The sequence below is a fragment of the Odocoileus virginianus genome, chromosome 27, assembly GCF_023699985.2.
Source record: "Odocoileus virginianus isolate 20LAN1187 ecotype Illinois chromosome 27, Ovbor_1.2, whole genome shotgun sequence".
Classification (NCBI taxonomy): domain Eukaryota; kingdom Metazoa; phylum Chordata; class Mammalia; order Artiodactyla; family Cervidae; genus Odocoileus; species Odocoileus virginianus.
The window spans coordinates 33559180-33579550 of record NC_069700.1 but is presented as its reverse complement, the minus strand read 5'-3'; the positions used below and the strand labels follow the sequence as shown (position 1 = coordinate 33579550).

At 41.6% G+C, this 20371-nt stretch overlaps 1 protein-coding gene across 2 annotated transcripts in view; it reads right to left on the bottom strand.

Moving 5' to 3' along the window:
• Positions 1-20371, bottom strand: part of SLC26A8 (solute carrier family 26 member 8) — an 84109-nt gene that overhangs the window by 13595 nt on the left and 50143 nt on the right. For both annotated transcript variants that reach the window (XM_070456541.1, XM_070456542.1), the window contains 5 exons: positions 17079-17161; positions 12582-12729; positions 11502-11615; positions 6134-6211; positions 876-971 (listed from right to left, as the gene is read on the bottom strand). In XM_070456541.1, coding sequence (XP_070312642.1) covers positions 876-971; positions 6134-6211; positions 11502-11615; positions 12582-12729; positions 17079-17161 — 519 coding nt within the window. The remainder of the gene's footprint in view (positions 1-875; positions 972-6133; positions 6212-11501; positions 11616-12581; positions 12730-17078; positions 17162-20371) is intronic.

Here is a 20371-nt window from a genome sequence, read left to right as displayed (position 1 = left end):
GGGGGAGGGATAAATTGGAAGGTTGGGACTGACATTTATATGCTACTGTGGATATGGGGAAAGAATTTTTTTTAAAGGAGTGGATATATGTTTATGTATAATTGATTCACTTCGCTGTACACCTAAAACTAGCACAGCATTGTGAATCAACTATACCCCAATAAAAAAATTTTTTTTTTAAAAAAGAAGATGGGTTGAAAATCCCTTAATTGTTTACTCCTGTTTGCTATTTGTTAGTTTTACCGTTTACTGTTTGTTAGTATCTGCACTCAACCTTCCCTTATTCTCTCCAGGGCTGTTGGAAGTGCTGTCTCCACTCCAAAGACTAGAAGCTCTAACTGTATACTGGACCACATTCCCCTCTTAACTTCTCAGGGACCTGGATCCAAAAATGATCTCTTTCCTCTTCTGGGTCCCTCTCCTCTCATTGCATCACCATCCCCTATCTTTCATTTCTTGCGATTTCCCCTATATGTCCTCCAGTTTTCTTCTCTAGAGAAAAGGGGAGCACTCCATCAGTTACCCTTCCTGGCAAGACGCCCTCTTCTCTTGTTAGGATTTGTTTCCCGTCTCCTGGAATGTAGTTCTATTAACCAGATTAAAAGTCATTCAAATATTCCATGTATGCTGAACCCTTTTTACTAGATCTGTGTGCAACTGCAGCTGCTTAATTACTTCTGTTTTAACGAACTTCATATAGTTGGAATGGGGTCTCAGTATTTCTGTGCACCCAATAACCTTGACTCCTGTTTTTTGAGCAACAGCAGAGACGCATCAGATGGTGGGTTCACACTGGTCACTTTCGCTTGTTCTCTTCCTCTCTCTGCAGGCTTCCCTTCCATCCTTCCCAACCTCCCCAGCGCATCTACACTCACACAGTCATACTGGTTCTGCTTCCACAGACTGGGTAGGGTGTAAACAACTTCAAGGTAGGGCAGGACGTTACTCAGGATAATACCAGCCACTACAGCCTGTGGGGAAAAAAATAAACCCTGCTTCATTTTCCCTTCTTGGGTAAAGCTTCCAAATTTCCACAAAGGAACCACAGAGGCTTGGTCAGCCTTGCCACACAGAGGTATTCTGCACTAATATTTCATACCAATACCAGGTCTGTGCTGCAACTCACTGTCCCATTAAATAACTATTCCCCACGTTTGTCTCTGCTCACCTTTATCATTTATCAGACACACAAGATACAGCAAGGCCATGTGACTCACTTGGCCAGTGACAGCTCTCAAAAGCCCCTTTTATTTTAGAGTTTTTGAATGTGGACCATTTTTATTGAATTTGTTACAATATTGCTTCTGTTTTATGCTTTGGTTTTTTATGGCTGCAAGACATGTGGAATCTTAGCTCCCTGACCAGGGATTGAACTCATACCCCGCTGGATTGGAAGGCGAAGTTTTAACCACTGGACCACAAGGGAAGTCCCCACATGCCCCTTTTAGATTCAGGTCACTGGTTACTTACACAGACAGTGAGAGGAAGACTAGCCACAAGTTAAGATCCTCTCGCCCCTTCTGTTGCCATGTTGTGACTTCTGGTGTAAAAGACCCACAGGGAGGCCGGCTGGCACCTCTGGCCGCTTGTCCTATTCTGTGCCTATTGGACCTTGCTTTGTCTAGTTTGCGTGACATAACCTATGTGACTGATATTGCTTAGAAACCACTCTCAGATGAGATGACAAATTAGGAGAATGTCCACTCACAGAAATTCTGAAATAGTTTCAATTTGGTATGTTTTTTTTATCCCAAGCCTAATCATGATGTACTACGATTATTTCAACAGTGAGATACCACTGTTTTGGTCCATCGCATTAAATTAGCAAATTTAAAACATTGAGGACATTCCATTAAAAATGGGTATTGCCCTTGTGAAAAATAATTTGGCAATATATTAAGAAATACTAGGGCTTCCCATGGGGGCCTTAGTGGTAAAGAACCCGCCTGTCAATGCAGGAGACTTAAAATGTGCAGATTTGATCCCTGGGTCGGGAAGATCCCCTGGAGAAGGGCATGGCAACCCACTCCAGTATTTATGCCTGGAGAAGCCCATGGACAGAGTAGGCTGGCAGGCTACAGTTCATAGAGTCGCAAAGACTTGGACATGACTGAAGCGACTGAGCAAGAAATACTGATAGATAAGCTTTCATACAGAACTTTTGTTTTCCTTTAGAAATCTATCCTAAATATAGAAAAGGGCAGATGTACAAAATTGCTCATTGTTGTGTTATTTATAATAAAAAAACCTCAGATAACCTAATTTAAAATGATTAATAAGTGATAGTAAGAGTATCACATTATATATGAAATTAACAAGAATACCAGATTGTGAGTACAGTTAGATCACAATTACACAAACTAAAGACTGTTTCCCTGGTGGCTCAGTGGTAAAGAATCTGCCTGCCAATGCAGGATATGTCTGTTCAATCCTTGTGGTTGGGAAGATCCCCTGGAGAAGGAAATGGCAACTCACTCCAGTATTCTTGTCTGGGAAATCTCATGGACAGAGGAGCCTGGCAGGAGCCCAGTTCATGGGTTGCAAAGAGTCAGACACGATTTAGTGACTAAACAACAACAGCATACCAAGTAAATACTATCTCTTTATAGAGAACAATATTGGTTAGGTATATGCCAAAATGTTAATAGTGGTTTATTTGTGATTGTGGCTTCAGGGACTGCCACCTCAGTGTGTGACCAATCTATCTAAAAAATAGATTTTTATCTATTATGAATTTCCCAAAGTTTAAGAAGCAAACATGTCTCCTTTTGTAATGGAAAGACAGTGTCTTAAATATAAGAAAATGAAGATCAATATTCATAGGGGTATAAAATCATCAGGGCCTCAAAGTAGAATCTAACATACTTTAAGAAACATTTCTCATCCTTTTCCTAGCCATCTAGCCAATTAGAACTGATCCCACTCTCGGAAGTGGCTTGGATCCAGGTTTACTCTGATTTTCTGAGGTTACTCAGTAACCAGTTGGATGCAGCAAGTCAGTGGAGGGGGGGAACAAAAATGAAGTCAGCAGAAATTACTTGTTTTCCAGCTTAATCTTCTTACCAGTCAAGAATCTCCCCAAATTTCTGCAATCACTAGGGAGATGTGGTAGGAAAGAAGAAATTCAGCTTCAACTTTTACAAGACTTTTGACTTGAAATATGAAGTATGAGGGCTCCCGAAGTATCTCAGTGGTAAAGAATCCACCTGCCAATGCAGGAGACACTGGAGACGTGAGTTTGATACCGGGGTCAGGAAGATTCTCTGGAGGAGGAAAACGGCTGGGGTATTCTTGCCTGGGGAATTCCATGGACAGAGAAGCCTGGCAGCTACAGTTCGCGGGGTCACAAAGAGTTGGACAGGACTGAATGACTGAGCACACACACAAAGCATGACAGGAAAACAAATCTTTTTCATGAAATATACAATAAAAATTTTTACCTTTCTGAATATGAAGATAAAACATGCTCATGTGCAAAGAAGAACTGAATTTGTATATATTTTCCATCATACAAGAGATAACATTTTGGTGTAGCCTACGTATTTTTTTTCCACACAAAACTGGAACAATATTGAATACACTGTTTGTATTACATTTAAAAAATGTATATTGGGTTCCTTGCTCACTAGTTGAGATCCTTGCCAGGATGCTCTACCAATTACTCTCCCAAGAATTTTGCAACAAACTACCCACAGTCCTTCAAAGAAGGAAGGATGGGTGCTTCCTAGAGGGGTGGAATGGGAGGGGAAGCTCAACAGGGAGAGCACAAATGTATACATATGGCTGATTCACGATGTTGTGCTGCAGAAACCAACAGAACATTGTAAAGCAATTATACTCCAGTAAAGACAGGAAGGAACCATTCATGGTTTAATTCTCACAGAGAGCCATGGTTATAGAAATTCAGTTATTCCACTGATCAGATTGTGTTTGCATTTTCTCACCCAGCAACATCCTAACTAGACGATGTAAAAATAACGTGCCAGAACATGGTTGGCCAAAAGCAAGGGCTGTTCTATCCCCAACATATTTATAGTAAGGAAGGGCTTACCTGCTTTTATCACTGTGCATGCATGCCTATGTGCTTGGTCATGTGTGACTCTTTGGAACCCCACTGTAACCCACCTCTGTCCATGGGATTTTCGAGGCAAGAATACCGGAGTGGGTTGCAATCTCCTTCTCCAGGGGATCCTCCCAACCCAGGGATCGATCCCATGTCTCCTGCATCTCCTGCCTTGGCAGGAAGACTCTTTACCACTGAACCATCTGGGAAGCCTCACTTTTATCACTACCCTGCAGTGAATTCGGACAGATTTTTATTTGAGATTTTTTTTAAAAAATTCTGATTCTTCAGGCTATAAAGGAAAAATATCACTGTCCAAAGTAAATTAGTGAGTGGCCCACCAAAAATAGACTCCCAAGAGTTATAGCTCCAAAGATGCTACATAAGCCTCATTCTGGAGATGACTTCTGCTAGGAATCAGAAGACAGCTTGTGTGATAAACACAAGCTTAATCCCACCCACCATGCATATATTCCATGGCTGGTTTCCAAGATCCCTGAATCACAAGAACCAAAGGCAGCAACAGCCTTAAGATGGTCCTGTTCTACTGAAACGTGACATTCACCAGGTGGAATTATTGTTTAGTTGCTAAGTCGTGTCCGACTCTTTTGTAACCCCATGGACTGTAACTTGCCAGGCTCTTCTGTCCATGGGATTTCTCAGGCAAGAATACTGGACTGGAGTGGGTTGTCATTTCCTTCTCCAGGGCATCTTCCTGACCCAGGGATTGAACCTGCACCTCCTGCTTGGCAGGTGAATTCTTCACCACTGAACCACCAGGGAAGTCCCAAACATGTTCAAAAGGATGGGTATAATACTTACAACTACTCCAGCTTAGGGGCTGCTACATCAGTGGGTAAGCAAGCTGCCGCACCAGGAATAAAATCTCCTCCCCTGCTGCTCTGCTTAGTCGCTTCAGTCATGTCCAATGCTGTGCGACCCTATGGACTGCAGCCCGCCAGGTTCCTCTGTCCATGGGATTCTCCAGGCAAGAGTACTGGAGTGGGTTGCCATGCCCTTCCTCCAGGGGATCTTCCCAAGCCAGGGATTGAACCCAGGTCTCCTGCACTGCAGGCAGATTCTTTACCATTGAGCCACCAGGGAAGCCCCACCTCCCCAGTACTATCTAAAAATGACTAAAGGGAACACGGAGGAAATTTAAAAAGAAATCACGGACACTGGGCATTGACCTGTACTGTAACTTAGAACAAATTGATTATAGTCAGTAATTAATGCAACTGGCATATCTAAATGTAAAGTCATCACTCATTTCACACAAAGGGAAGAAATGGCATGTAAGTACATAGAGGCATTCTAGCTGAATACAGAATTAAAACTCAACTTTCAGTGTTGTGAACCGACCAAAAGACAGGGTGGCAGCGGTAGGGGGATTGAGTTCACATGGATGCAGAACAAGGACTTATGGAAACTGTTTAGGAAAACAGATGGCATGAATGCACAATGAGTTTCCAAGCCTGTGTTGGTAATGGGCGTTCTGGCATCTGAAGTCTATTTTGGTCATATTTAACTGAATCCTTACTTCTAAAAGCTTACTTTATAGCTAAAGCACTTTTTTAAAAAAGATTAATGAGGATGAGAAGAATCACAATTGTTTCTTGAGCGCTTATTATTAGCTCAAAACTGTTCTCTCTACATTATACATATTATCGTGTTTAACTCCTAGTCCTGTGGGGTGCTGAGTCACTCAGTTGTGTCCAACTCTTTGTGATCCTGTCCATGGGGATTCTCCAGGGAAGAATACTGGAGTGTTGAGGTTTGACAGAAAATAACAAAATTCTGTAAAGCAATTATCCTTCAATTAAAAAATAAATAAATAAAAGAATACTGGAGTGGGTTGCCATGCCCTCCCCCAGGGATCTTCCTAACCCACAGATCAAACCCAGGTCTCCCGCATTGCAGGTGGATTCTTTTGGTAGAGGCAGTTATTCTAAAGGAAAGGAGCCAGAAATAGCCTGGGGCAACCACTGGAAATGAGCAGAATGCAGTTCCCCTCAGAGAGGCCCCCACCAAGATGTGATCTGACTCAGGCATCCGGTCAGGTCTACTTACGTTTGGCAGTTTGTAGAAAAAGCGTGCCATCTTCATCATCAGGAGCAGCATGATGCCTGCGCCTACCAGAGATGCAAACTGAGGAGACAGAGCCAGTTGGGGAGAGAGCATCAGGAATGTACTGGCCCCCGTCTGCATCTGAGGCCTTCTGCTTGGTGACAAGCGTGTCATTTTTGTTTCTGTTTTTTTTTTTCTTAGAAGGGGCTGAGTATGTATAACCATCTAACATAAGTGCGCTTTCGGTGAACCGACATTGTTAGCTCTTATCAAAATGCTCAACACATACCAGTTACTCAATAAATACTTATTGACTGAATGTATGAAGGTTTCCTGAAAAGTTCCAGATGGCCTTGGATATACGAATCTTTCTTGCCATAGCTTTGTGCTGTGAATCTGAAGTCTCCTAAAATCCGGCCTTCATTTCCTCCGGACTTTAACCTTCCTTGAGTAGTTTTGAAAATCCCGGGTAGACCCATCACTGCCAGCCCTAAAATCCCAACTGTTCCACCTCGCTCTTTTGGGGTTTGCATAGCTTCCCATCTAACAGCTTCAGTGGTGCTTCATCTTAATACCATGATATTCACTTCTGATTTTTCTACTTTTGTTTCTCTCTGCCTCGATACCATTAAAAAAAAAAAAAAAGAAGAAAGGTAACGAACATGAGTCAGGGCTGTTGACAGCAGCTCTGGATCCTGTTCCAGCTGGATTGACTCCTCTGGGTTCATACTACTTGGAAAGCAGTGATTCAGATTGTCAAATACAGGTAGAAAGCTAAAAAACATACTTCTCTTTATAATCTTAAGGCTCTCTGGACATAATCTTGAACTCATTATATCCTTTGTTGATAAATTTCCATTGGATAAGTCCCTACTTAAACAGAAAAAATAATACAAAGCAGTGTAATTTCCCATGGTGATGGGGGGGGGGGTGGATAAAACTGCAGCCACAAATCAAAACAATAGCATATACTAGCACAAACAAGCAACTTTAAATCTAAACCATTAAATGACCATGCAGCAATGACTGTCTAATCTTTTTTCTCTTTTTCATCAGGTGTGAAAAAGACTTCCTACTGGGTTCTCTCTCACTGCTCACTGCTATTTGCCATAGAAACGTGTCACTGAAAATAACTGCAATGAAATCAATGTCCTGCTTCCTTTTTCCCCCACCCTGACTGATACACAGCTATGGGACCAACCCAAGGTGGAAAAGTTGAACCCTGAGAGAAGAATGTAGGCAGAAGGATTCAGGAAAATGGATCACTGTAACTGAAACTCAGGAAGCTCTCATGGCAAACATTTTATACACTGTGGAACTGAAAAGGGTAACTGAAGCCATAAGCTCCTGAAGCCAGTGTACAACTCAGCCTGTTGCCACATTGAATTTTAGGGTCGAGCTTCAGGCGGTCTCACGCTATAGAAGAAACGGCTTTGCTTAGCACAGGAAAACATACCAGGATTTCTCCTTCCTACTACTCCTTTCCTTCAAAGTTTTTTGGATTATTTTTAAGGGAACAAAGACATACAGACACCAAAATTAGCTGTATAAAACATAGTTTAAAATGACGATAAACCAAACACTGAAATCCCATAAATCTGGCCGCTCAGGGAGGCCCGCCAATAATTGTCTGACCCCCATGGCTGCTTCCCTGCTAGCTCAGCTGGTGAAGAATCCGCCTGCAATGCAGGAGACCTGGGTTCAATCCTGGGTTGGGAAGATCCTCTGGAGAAGGGAAAGGCTACCCACTCCAGTATTCTGGCCTGGAGAATTCCATGGGCTGCATAGTCTATGGGGTCACAAACACCAGACATGACTGAGTGACTTTCACTTTCACTTTCTTTCACTTTCATGGCTGCACACGCAGAGGAGTGGGCTTTGGGATCAGAGGGCCATCCTTGGTGGCGTTGTGCCTTAGGAGGATGCATGGTGATTCTCAGAATCCCAGACTCAGTGCATGAACGGGGCCTAGAGGCAGCAAGCACATATTAATACAACTTGACATCTCATGCATGTTTTGCTATTCCGCTTTGATTTTCCATCACTTTTTCAGGCTTTCTTGAACCAAGACTGACCCTACCTTCTTCCCGGGGACTCAAAGCAATGCAAGTTCTCATAAAGCACAGCCACTAGTGACATGAAGAGCCTCAGACAACAACTGCTCCACAAGCAGTGGACAGAACACTACCATACACCGATCAGCACACTAGGGACCTGGGGCAGAAGCTCTGTTGTCATCCAGTTTAATTCTCACAACTGAAAGGTTATCCTTATCCCCATCTTACAGATGAGGACTAGAGCCCCAGGAAGTGAAAGTAACTTCCCAAGGTCACACATCTAGGAACTACAGAGTCAGGTTTCAATCCACCTGACCAACTGACTCCAAAATCCAGGCTCTCTCCACTACCCCATCTGCTTTCCCTAAAGAGAATGCAACTCATTTCCTTTTGTGATGATTTATTTCTTTTCTTTTTTAAAAATAATAACTCATTTTTAAAAGCAGTTCTGGGAGTGAAGGAAGTCAGAAGGAGAAAAACAAATGCATAAATGTGGAATCTAGAAAAATGGTATAGATGAGCCTATTTGCAGGGCAGGAATAAAGACACAGACAGAATGGACATGTAGGTGGACACAGACCTGGAAGAGGAGGGTGGGGCGAATTGGGAGAGTAGGGCTGACGTGTGATATATACATACTGGGTGTAAAATAGTTAGTGGAGCCTGTTCTGTAGCACGGGGAGCTTGGCTCGGTGCTTTGTGATGACCTGGGGTTGGGGAGGGGGTTGGGGATGATCCAAGAGGGAGGGGTTACGTGTATACATAAAACAGATTCATGACACTACAGCAGAAGCTAACACAACATTGTAAAGCTCCAACTTAAAAAAAAGAAGGACTAGGGTAAAGCAGTTCTGGGAGCCTGGGGACAAGGCAAGAAGGCTCATCCTTGGAAAGCAGGGAACAAGGAAAGGAACACAATCACAGAGCAGAGGGGAGCACAGGGTCAGAACTGGATCAGCGAGAAGAGGGAGGACAGTTCGGCTGGCCCGCCGTCACTTAAGGTTCAGGCCAGGGCTGAAGGGCTGATAGGTTTTGCTGCAACCAGTGAAGACAAGTTTCTAGACAGGGAGAAATTAAACTGAAATCCAGACGCATTTTACACCATGTTTATGTATGTCAGACATACATACATACATACACACATACGTAAGTGGCTCTTGGTGGCTTGTCATATCAAATAGATTCAGAGTCAACCCCTAAGCTTCTCTTTCCTGCCGTCCTGGGGAGCTTTGAAAAAATGAGGGTGTTCTCAGGCAGGCTGAATTAAAAAGTCTCCAGAGGAGAAAGGTAGAGAGAAGAACCCGTGCTAGGGGATGAAGAAGGTGGAGTGAGTCCAGATCAGAAACTCATATTGGAGGTGGGGAAGCTCAAATGTGGAGGGTCAGGGGCCAGGGGCATTCTCTGCTTGAACTGGCGATTTGCCCTGGGCAAGTCGGGGTCTTGGGGAAGAGCTTACCAGCATCCTGAGGGACATGCTTCCCTGTGAAGGGTCACTGCACCACAGAGAGAAATGTCTTTGGCAGGGGAGAACGAAGCCACAGCAGAAAACAGAATGAGAGTCACTTTGCCCAACAGGCTAAAGGCAACTCCAAAGCTGAACTGAAGCCCATCTTCCTTCCCTCCATCTATACATACTCTAAACCTCTCATGGTGATCCAGAAAAGCCCCACTTCCTCCATCGTTCTCCTTCCTGAAGTATTTATGGCACTTTAACATTTATTGTGTTTATTCTGCACTTAATTTTACTTGCACTGTGATTGATTTTTTCCCGACCATGTGCATCTTTTCTCCCCAAATTTGTTATGCTTGTATACTAAATAAACAAAGTGTGTGGTCACAAGTTAAAGGGAACTGATGTCTGGAAAAGCTATTTCCATTTTTTCTTATCATAAAATCCTCTTATTTTGACTTCACTTGCAGAGAACATCATTGTTTTTTAACAAAACTCATCTTCCTTCTCTGATCAGACAGTAGTGCAGAAGAGCTACCCCTTAAAAGGTCAGTGTGTTTGGTAGAAGCTCTCTGATAAAACTCAGTCCACATAAAATCATACAGTCTTACTCTAGACACATGCTCACACCACTACCCAATCTTCTTTTATTAGCTTTCACCTGATATTTCACCCATAAACTGTGACACTTTCTCTTTCCCCATTCGAGTTTTGTGTCCATTCTTCTGACACTTTACTTTTTTAAAGATTTTTTTAAAATGTGGTCCATTTTTAAAGTCTTTATTGAATTTGTGACACTATTGCTTCTGCTTTATGTTTTGGTTTTTTGGCCCCAAGATATGTGTGGGATTTTAGCTTCCCAACCAGAGACTGATCCCACACCCCCTGCACTGGAAGGCAAAGTCTCAACCACTGGCCCCTGGCACTTTTCTTTCTGACCACAGCAATTCCTCCCCCTACTGGGCTGGTGTGGCTCCAGCTTGTCCGTGGCTTCTGATTCTCTGCCTCCTGAACCCTGACTCAGTCCATGGGCTTATTCCAGGTTCAAGTCTGATAGTTCTTTGACACTTATTCAGGCTGCGTAACTGAGATGGGCTACCTCTCATGTTGTAAACTGTTTAACTTTTATCTGGTCAGTCTAAAACACGTGAATATTGGACTTAGAAAATCTCATGCCAGAAAACTGGACAGAGAGCTTCCCTTTAAAACTTTGCTATCATTCTTCTTTTCCTCTTCCCTTCTATACACCCGTATATTTAGTTTACTAATTCAGGATATCTGAAGAGGATCTGACCTAGACAATTTTCTCTTACACAAAGGCAGAATGAACGTAAATTCCCTAAGCTCACCTAGACCAAGACTAGAGTCTCCTGTCATGTCCTTTGAGGAGTTAGAAAAGTTTCTAGTCCTGCTGTCAGGAAGGCGAGAGTTGTCTTATTACTTTCTCTGACTAGGACTGAGAATGTATCTCCCCACAGAAAAAGATGTTAATAGGTGATAGTTGGTTTACCTGAAATATTATCTTTTAGCTTTACTACATGGAAAGTAGCTTCTTGTGGGCTAATATATAGAAGCCTTTAACAGTAATATTTTTACAGAAAATTATCTTCAAATTTCTCATTGACAGACAGCTTTTAAGACAAAAGCTAAGCAAAAATTAAGCCAAGCATGAGATCCAACAAGCATAATACAAATTCCTCCCAACAAGCATAACTGTAAAACAGCAATATGGTTAAACTAATATAATCCCCTTCTGTGAATATACATATAAATAGATATGTGTATGTATATTATATGTATATAAATATAAATAGAGATAAATAATTATCTCTGTATATTAGAGATCAAATTCTATTGCACACACCTGTTGTCTTCCCCCAGTTTTATCCTGGATAATGGTCCTGGCAACAGCACCAGTAAACACGTAAGATCTGAAAAATGAACTGACGACATTGCAAAGGCCAATGGCTATTAAATCCTGTAAAGAAATGGAAAATACTTTAGGCCCGTTATTTGTCGAGGAAGAAGGCTGACTTGAGTTTGCACTAAAGTTACACTGTTATTTCTTGTATATGAAGATAAGGTTGTTTATATCACTTCAAATAACACTGAAAGATTATTGGAAAGAACTGAAGGATGGCAAATTTGATTTCTTCACTTTAGCTAAAGATCACAAGGAAAGCCCTTATCCAAAGTGAGAAAATGAGACTTTTGCCTTATTATTCTCTTTCACATGATCACTAGGATGACAGAGGCACAAAGTACTATTTTCTCGCTTCCTTTTATACTATCCTAAAGTCAAAGTGGGACACCAATTGAACCTGGGCCTCAGAGTGAAAGCCTTGGATCCGAGGCTTTCAGTGGATCCTAACCACTCGGTACCAGCCCACACCAAGGGGCTTGTGCGATCTTAGTTCCCTGACCAGGGATTGAACCTTGGGCCACAGCAGTGAAAGCACCAAGTCCTAACCACTGAACTGCCAGGGAAGTCCCCATGTTTCCTTTTTGATTTCTAGGGAATGGGCCAAACTCAGAATGGTTAGAGACTTTTTTTAAAAAGTGACAAAGACTATTTCTGGGAGACCAACTGAATTATGTTATTAGCCTAGTTTTGACATTCCACTGTATTTCTTGTTGTGCCTTGGTATGTGGTAGACTTCTAAGGACTTGGTGGAAAGGAAGATAAAAGGAGAGGAGAGGAACCCTACCAACTTAACAACATATGCCTCCCTACCCCATATCTGTTCTAGAGTAACAACATGCATATTAATTCAGGTAGCTTCAGAGTTAAGGATGTCACACTTCTCAAAAGCCTTTGTTTAATTATAGCTCAAATAGTGGTCCAAGTGACTCTCTGGTTACAGTCTTCATTTTAGCAGAAGGCTAAGGTTAGAGAACAAAATTAAAGGGTCCGAGAAAGTAATAGAAAGGCTTGTCCTCTCACCTGGTTGGAATTGACGTTATAGTTATGGAAACTGGCAATCTTCCTGCCCAGAAATATGAGCAAAGAGGAGCTCACTAAAGCTAAGGAGAACGATTCTACAAGAATTTCAGTAAAATGGCTCATATCTGGCGTTACAGGAAACAGGAAGCTGGAATAAAATGGTGGAATTATTCCTAGATAGCAGGAATCATTATGGGCACCTCCCCCACTCTATTCTTATCATACCTTTATCATCCATATCAAAAGGCCTGACACTTTTCAAACATATTTATTTACTTATTTTTGGCTGCTCCACGTTATCATTGCTGCACGTGGGCTTTCTCTAGTTGCAGCAAGCGGGAGCTACTCTCTAGTGTGGTGCATGGGCTTCTCACTGTGCGGCTTCCCTTGTTGCAGAACTCAGCTCTAGGCACAGGAGCTTTAGTAGCTGCGGCGCTCTGGCTCTAGGGCACTGGTTTGGTAGTTGTGGCCCATGGGCATAGTTGGCCTGCCACACGTGGGATCTTCCTGGACCAGGGATCGAAACGGTATCCCTTGCACTGGCAGGTGGATTTTTTTTTAACTTTTTATTTTATATTGAGGTGTAGCCAATTAAGGGCTTCCCTGGTGGCTCAGTGGTAAAGAATCTGCCTGCCAAGCAAGAGACTTGGGTTGGATTTCTGGGTTGGGAAGATCCCCTGGAGTAGGAAATGGCAGCCCACTCCAGTATTCTTGTCTGGGAAATCCCATGGACAGAGGAGCCTGGCGGGCTACAGCCCATGGTATAGCAAAGAGTCGGACTGGACTGAGCAACTAAACGACAGCAAATAGCCAGTTAAGAATGTTGCTATAGTTTCAGCTGGACAGCGACGGGACTCAGCCATACAAGGATTCCCTTCTCCCTCAAGGATTCCCAGGTGGCTCAGTGGTAACAAATCCGCCTGCCAAGGCAGGAGATGAGGATTCGATCCCTGGGTTGGGAAGATCCCCTGGAATAGGAAATGACAACCCACTCCAGTATTCTTGCCTGGGAAATCCCCCGGACAGAGGAGCCTGGTGGGCTACAGTCCATGGGGTCGCAGAGTTGGACATGACTGAGTGCTCACGCACTTCTCCCCCAAACTGCCCTCCCATCCAGGCTGGCAGGCAGATTCTTAACTGGTGGACCACCAGGGAAGTCCCAGGCCTGACCTTTCTTCAAAAAATTAAGAGTTAAGAAAAGAAACTGAGGCAGCAGCTTGCCAAAACTGCCAGTAAATCAAGCCAAGTTACAAAAGCCATTAAGAGAACATGATGTGCTTATCTAGTAGTTTGAGGTTTCTGCTAAGAGCCAGTGGCAACAAATAGAGCAGGCAAAACTACAAAACTTGATGAAAAATGGCTTATTTACACTATTTGAGATCATACCAGTGGGTAAGCAATAGGCAGATATCGTATCTAAGATGGTTTAGAGCTAAAACCTCAATGTATTCCCTTCTAGTTGGACTCAAATCATTCCAATTATAATTTTAGTCACTGTCCTTTATAAAAATTGTTCTGGTTCTTATCCACATCTTTTTTTATCCAGTTTTTTAAAAACTGGGTAAAATCCACATAACATGAAATTTACCATTTTACCCACTTTAAAATGTACAGTTCAGTGGTTTTTAAATACATTCATAATATGCAACCATTACCACCATCTACTCCATAACTCTTTCATCTTGCAAAACTGAAACTCTATACTAATAAGTATATACTAATAATATATACTAACAAGTATATCAATAACTCTCCATTTCCCCCCTCCCTCCAGCCCTGACAAAAAACATATGACTTTCTGTCTTTATGATTTTGACTACTAAGTACCTCAGATAAGTGGGATCAAATAGTAATTGTCATTTTGTGATTGGCTTGCTTCACTTAGAATAACGCCCTTGAGGTTCATCAATGTTGTAGTTAATGACAGAATTTCCTTCCTTTTCAAGGCTCAATAATATTCTATTGTATGGATATAACACATTCTGTTTATTCATTCATCCATTGATGGACACTTATTGTTTCTTCCACATTTCAACTATTGTGAGTAGCGCTGTTATGAATATAGGTGCAAAAATATCTCTTCAAGATACTGTTTTTGGGGGGAGTATAATTTGGGGGAAGGATATTTCCAGAAGTAGAACTGCTTGGTCATATGGCAATTCTATTTTTAATTTTTTGAGGAATCAGAATACTACTTTCCACAGTGGCTATACATTTTATATTACCACTAACGGTGCACACGGGTTCCATTTTCTCCACATCCTCATCAAATACTTGTTATTTTCTGTCTTTTTTAAAATAGTAGCCAACCTAATGAATATGAGGTGGTATCTCACTGTAGTTTTGATTTGCATTCCCCAAATGATCAGTGATGTCGAGCATCTTTTGTGCTCATTGGCCATTTGTGTATTATCCTTGGAAAAATGTGTATTCAAATTCTTTCCCCACTTTTTGAGTCAGGTTGTTTGTTTTCCATTGTGTTTTAGGAGTTCTCTATGTATTTTGGATATTAATTCCTTATCATACATAATTTGCAAACATTTTCTCCTATTTGGTGAGTTGTCTTTTTTCTCTGTGGATAGTGTCTCTTGATACACAAGAGATTTTAATTTTCATGAATTTAATGAAATTCATGAAGTTTAATTTCATGCCCAAGCCTGTGTCAGTAAACCTTAAATATTTATTATGATAACATTAATAGTACAAACCTACTGCTTTTTCCTTTCTGGTGGTCTCTGTACATTCAGTTCTTTGTTAGCAATTTAGTTAAAGAGGGACATGGATGCTAACATAAATTATTCAATTTTCCTAATCTCTAGCAACCTTGGATAGATAAGCAATAAAGAGAGGTTAAAAGTGATACCTAAAATTACATTTCTGAAATGCTTTTTCTCTATCCGTACATTTGAAACTTATGATAAAATATAAGCAGAGGTTAACTGTGTGGTTTTGAAGTCATTAATACCAGCAGCAATGTTGAGTAAGTATAATAGAGGGGTTATTATACTAGATTTTGGAATTAAATAGAAATGGGTTCAGAAAGTAGCTCTGATGCTGACTAGCTATGTGAGCGTAGATGAGTTATTTAAACTTGGTAACTCTTAGTTTCCTCAGCCAAAAAAAGAATATCTTGTAGTAATACTACCAGGAACAAATGAAATAAAATAATTATGTAAAGCATCAATCTCATTGTTGCCCTTGTCATTTGTTCCCAGAGGGCAGAGACTTATTTACCATAGCATTTCCTGGTACCTAGCTTGTCTGCTCACAGTTTTAAAAAATTGAACAATATTTTAAATGTATTTAATCATCACCAGATTTCACTGAGAAGTGGTAGTATATGAGATTATCTGGCTGCATCAAAGTAGCCTCTGTTTTGTATGCTGAAAGTTAACCAGTATCACTGACTCGTTGCTATATTCTCTGGTGAAGAGCATGAGGAAGTGAACAATGCTCCTCAAAAACCTTCTCATGAGCCAAGAAACTGTGTTATGTTGCCTTTCTTAGCTGAAATGATTCATCTGGTCAAGGTTAAAGAATTAATTCCCTAACAGAAGCAAGAGTGAGGCCCCACAGTCACTGCTAGGAACCATAATGTAAATTAATTGCAGGTCCTTAAGAACTCTGTAATGCCAGACTACTTGGAGAAGGCTTTCCACTGACAGTGATAAAGTGATGTAGCGCCAGGACACTGAATCAGTCTAAGCAGGTGAAGACAGAAAGGATGCTGAACCAGACTGAACCCCAGGAGAGAGGCTTGGAAAACAGAGGTATGTCTTGTCCCATCCCTGAGGGTTAATCAGATAGGTTTGGAAGTTGAGAAGGTTCATAATGTGCTGTGAGAAAAATACAGGAGTCTCCCTGGTTTTTGAGTTTACTTAGCTTAGGTGATTGGCACAACTATGGGGAGAGAGTCAAAGGCTGACCAGAGAAGAAACACAGGCTTGTCTCAGCCATTGTCCCTTAGGACCTCTGTTCTAAAATGAACTGGAGTCCATGACCCTAATTTGCCTGTGACCAGAGACAGGCCGATAGCCTGTTAGCCATATATATATATATATATATATATATATATATATATATATTTTTTTTTTCCCCATAGAAACTAATTAAGTAGACTTGGAGACAGCAGGGGGAGCACTCACACCCTGTGACCGTTGCAGAGCCCAGCAGGAAGAAGAAACACTCCCTGCCCGCAAAGGACTCAGCTAATGAGAAGCCCTAGACTGTTTACCACGGCAAACCCTCCCTCCCCAGTTTTATCCTTCCCTCTATAAACACTTCTTCCCCTGCTGTCGGAGGACTTGCATGTGGCTTGCCATGCTCCCACACCCCAAACTGCAATTCTCTGCTGATCTCAAGGAAACCTATCTCTGCTGGAGAAATAACTGGCATGCTATTGATTTTGGTCAACGATATAAAATCAGGCTATGTGGTCAGAGGCTAAGAGGAGGACACAGGAAGGAGAAAGTAGTCTTGAAAAGTGGAATTACCAACCTATAAGGTATCATCTCAATGATCATCAGGCTGTTTTCTGTGGCCATGTTTACCTTGTTTGAAAATGCAGCGAAGCCAAGAATCTGTAGGAGTTTAAAAAGAAAAGGCATGTGATCACCTAAATATTATGTAAAGCTGAGTTGCCCACAGTCTCTGGCAGAACAGGGCAATATATGGCAGTGCCTGTGCATGAAGGCTGGAGAAAGAGGCAGGGCCAGTTCAGTGGAGCGACAAGTGCAGAAGTCCTTCCTGACTTTTGGTTCCCTGAGCTCTTTTTAGCAACATAACCAGAATGAAAAGCAACTGCATGTTTGACATATTATTAATAACGGGAACAAATGGATGGCCTGGGCTTCTCTTTCCTCACCAACTTGAAACATCTGGACCAAGTATAAACATGGTTTCAGGTAATAGCTGTACCAAGGCTTCAATTTTAAAAGTTCTAAAATCTAGGTACACTGTCTTAATATAAATAAGCCCTCTGGGGGATTGTTGACATGTATTGATAATCATTAATAACTGTCGATAAGGTATTTGATAGCACATACAAAAAAATTGCTTTAGCAAAGCAATTACTTGCTTGCTTTTTCCTTTCTGTTCATTTCCTTCTGAAATGCCAAGTCTCCCTTCCATTTCAACTAGAGTAAAAACAGACAACCTAGAAGCTGTTACACCTTGTAAAGATCTCACACCAGAGCAAATGAAAGCAGAGACAAAAGAAGTCGATGCCCCAGTTTTAAAATAATAGTTATATAGTTGCTTTACCATGTTCTTCCTACTAACACATAAATCTTTCCCCAGCGTCTACTCTAAGAGTTCAGCCAGATACTGAGCAGGACAGCAGTTGGTTTAACTGTGATGCTCTGATCAGATGATGACCCCTGGGAGGCCTATAGATGAGAACGGAAGGAAGATCTGAACCAACAGAGAAGCCCTGTGATCTTTAGAGAGCTCAGGAGCAAGAAGTGTGGCAAGTGGCCAGGAAACTCTTTTATTCCCAGTGTAAAGGTTACTCTTGCTCATAAAGGAAAAGAGAGAAAATATAAAAAGCTTAGAACCAGAAATAAATCACCCAAAGACAACTACCAGTGATGCTGTTTTTGGTGTTAGCTATACAGCTTAAATATACACATATATATTAATTATGAACATACAGTATTTACAATTTCTCATATCTGTGGAACTCTTGAGTTGTCAGGTTTTTTGTTGTTTTTTTTTTAACCTGGATCTCAAATATTGCCTTGAAATTTTCCCTTAATATTTGAGACTACCATCTGAAAGACAGATTGCTGGGTATGTACAGTTTCCTCCAGCACATCTGAATAGTTTCTGAGGGGGTGCTGTGAGCTTTTCACCACCTACACCACAGCAGCTCTCATCCTCTGTCCCATACTTTCCTCATTTCCAGGGGAAACATGGAGGTCTTGTCTTTTTCCAATTTTAAATCCCTGCTATGTAGCAGAAAATGTTCCCTATCACTTGACTTGACATGTGTATAAGTAATGTTGTTTAGTGGCTAAGTTGTGTCCGACTCTTTTGTGACACCACAGTCTGTAGCCCACCAGGCTCCTCTGTCCATGGGATTTCCCAGGCAAGAATACTGGAGAAGGCTGCCATTCCCTTCTCCAGGAGATCTTCCTCACCCAGGGATTGAACCCACATGTCCTGCATTGGCAGGCAAATCCTTTACCACTGAGCCATCAGGGAAGCTTAGTAATGTATTGCAGGCTTCAATAACCTTCAAGTATAAATCAGGCCACAACAAAGTTTGATGCCTTAATTGCAATAATTCAAAGTCTCCACCAACATTTATGGCTGGAGCTCAGTTTGTTCCCCCACTTCACTTCATGGTGCATCCGAATTGTTTATAGCATTCCCCAAAGAAACATCTTAACTGTGGCTCACAAACCAATCTGTGAGCCACAGTCAACCCACAGCATCCTCTATCCACTTGCTTCTCTCCTTTCCTAATAACCCTGGTTAATGTTAATATTAAAGCCTTTGAGGTTGCTTAAAGGGACATCACTATGATCCCTGCTGCTGATGTCTCTTAAAAGAGGGTTGATTTGGGAAAATGTGGATAGACCTTAAGGGCACTATGATAGAGAGAGACAAATACTTCATGCAATCACTTATGTGTGCAATCTAAAAAAAAAAGAAAAAGAAAACAGTTGGACTCAGCAACAAAGAGTAGAAAAATGGTTGCCAGGGACTGGAGGGTTTGGGCATTAAGAAAGTTGAAGAAACAGTGCAAACTTTCAAATATAGGATGAATAAGAGCTAACGATCTGACATAAAACATGGTGACTATTATTGATAACATCATAATATATACTTAAAATTTGCTAGGAGAGAATATTCTCACCAGGAAAAAAAAAAAACAGGCTCAATATATGACGTATGTATGTGTGTATGTATGTATGTATATTATATTGTATTATATGTATGTATATTATACATACATACATTGTATGTACATTGTATGTATATCAAAGCATCACGATGTACACATCAAATATCTTACAATTTTATACCTGAATAAAGCTGGAGAGAAAGAGGGACATAGAAACAGAGACAGAGATTGTGCACTGATGCCTGTGTCACAGATGCCATCTGCTGGTCACTCCAAAGCCTCAGCTTCCTAAGACACAGGAGCTGGCCTGGGTTCCATGAGAAGGAGAGGCTGCCCCTGACTCCACTCCCCAAACTCCACATCACACTGTCCCTGGGTTCTAGGGCTCCACTATTTGTGTACAGGGTTTTGGAAGGTCTTTTGTAGAAGCAGTCATTCACCTTTGGCCTTTATTAACTGATAGCTTTTTAACTATTCCAGGGAAGAAACAATGTACACCTACGAGAAGTAGACAACAGTTACGAGACAGAGCTTGGTGTCAGTTTCCAAAGCAATTCCCACGCTCTTTCAATCATGGAGAGTGTGGATCTGGGTTAGTTAGCACAGACCAGGTTATACTGTGGCAATATACAGACCACGGGATCTTAGTTCCCTAACACGTGACAGTTATTTTTTAGCCCATGAGAACTCCCTTGTGGGTCAGTGTCTCTTCAGGGTAGCTTCTTTGCAAACAGTGCCTTGGAGATCCAGGCTAATTCCACCTGGAGACTCTATCATCTCAATGTATAGCCCCTACGATTACTACAGCAGGGGAAGAAAGAACACTGGGGACTTGTGCCTACTCTTGTAAGCTTTGTCCCCAAAGGCACATGGTCCTGCCTAACTACAAGGACAGATGGAAAACATAGGGGAGTACATGGTGAACTCTAAATATCTCTGT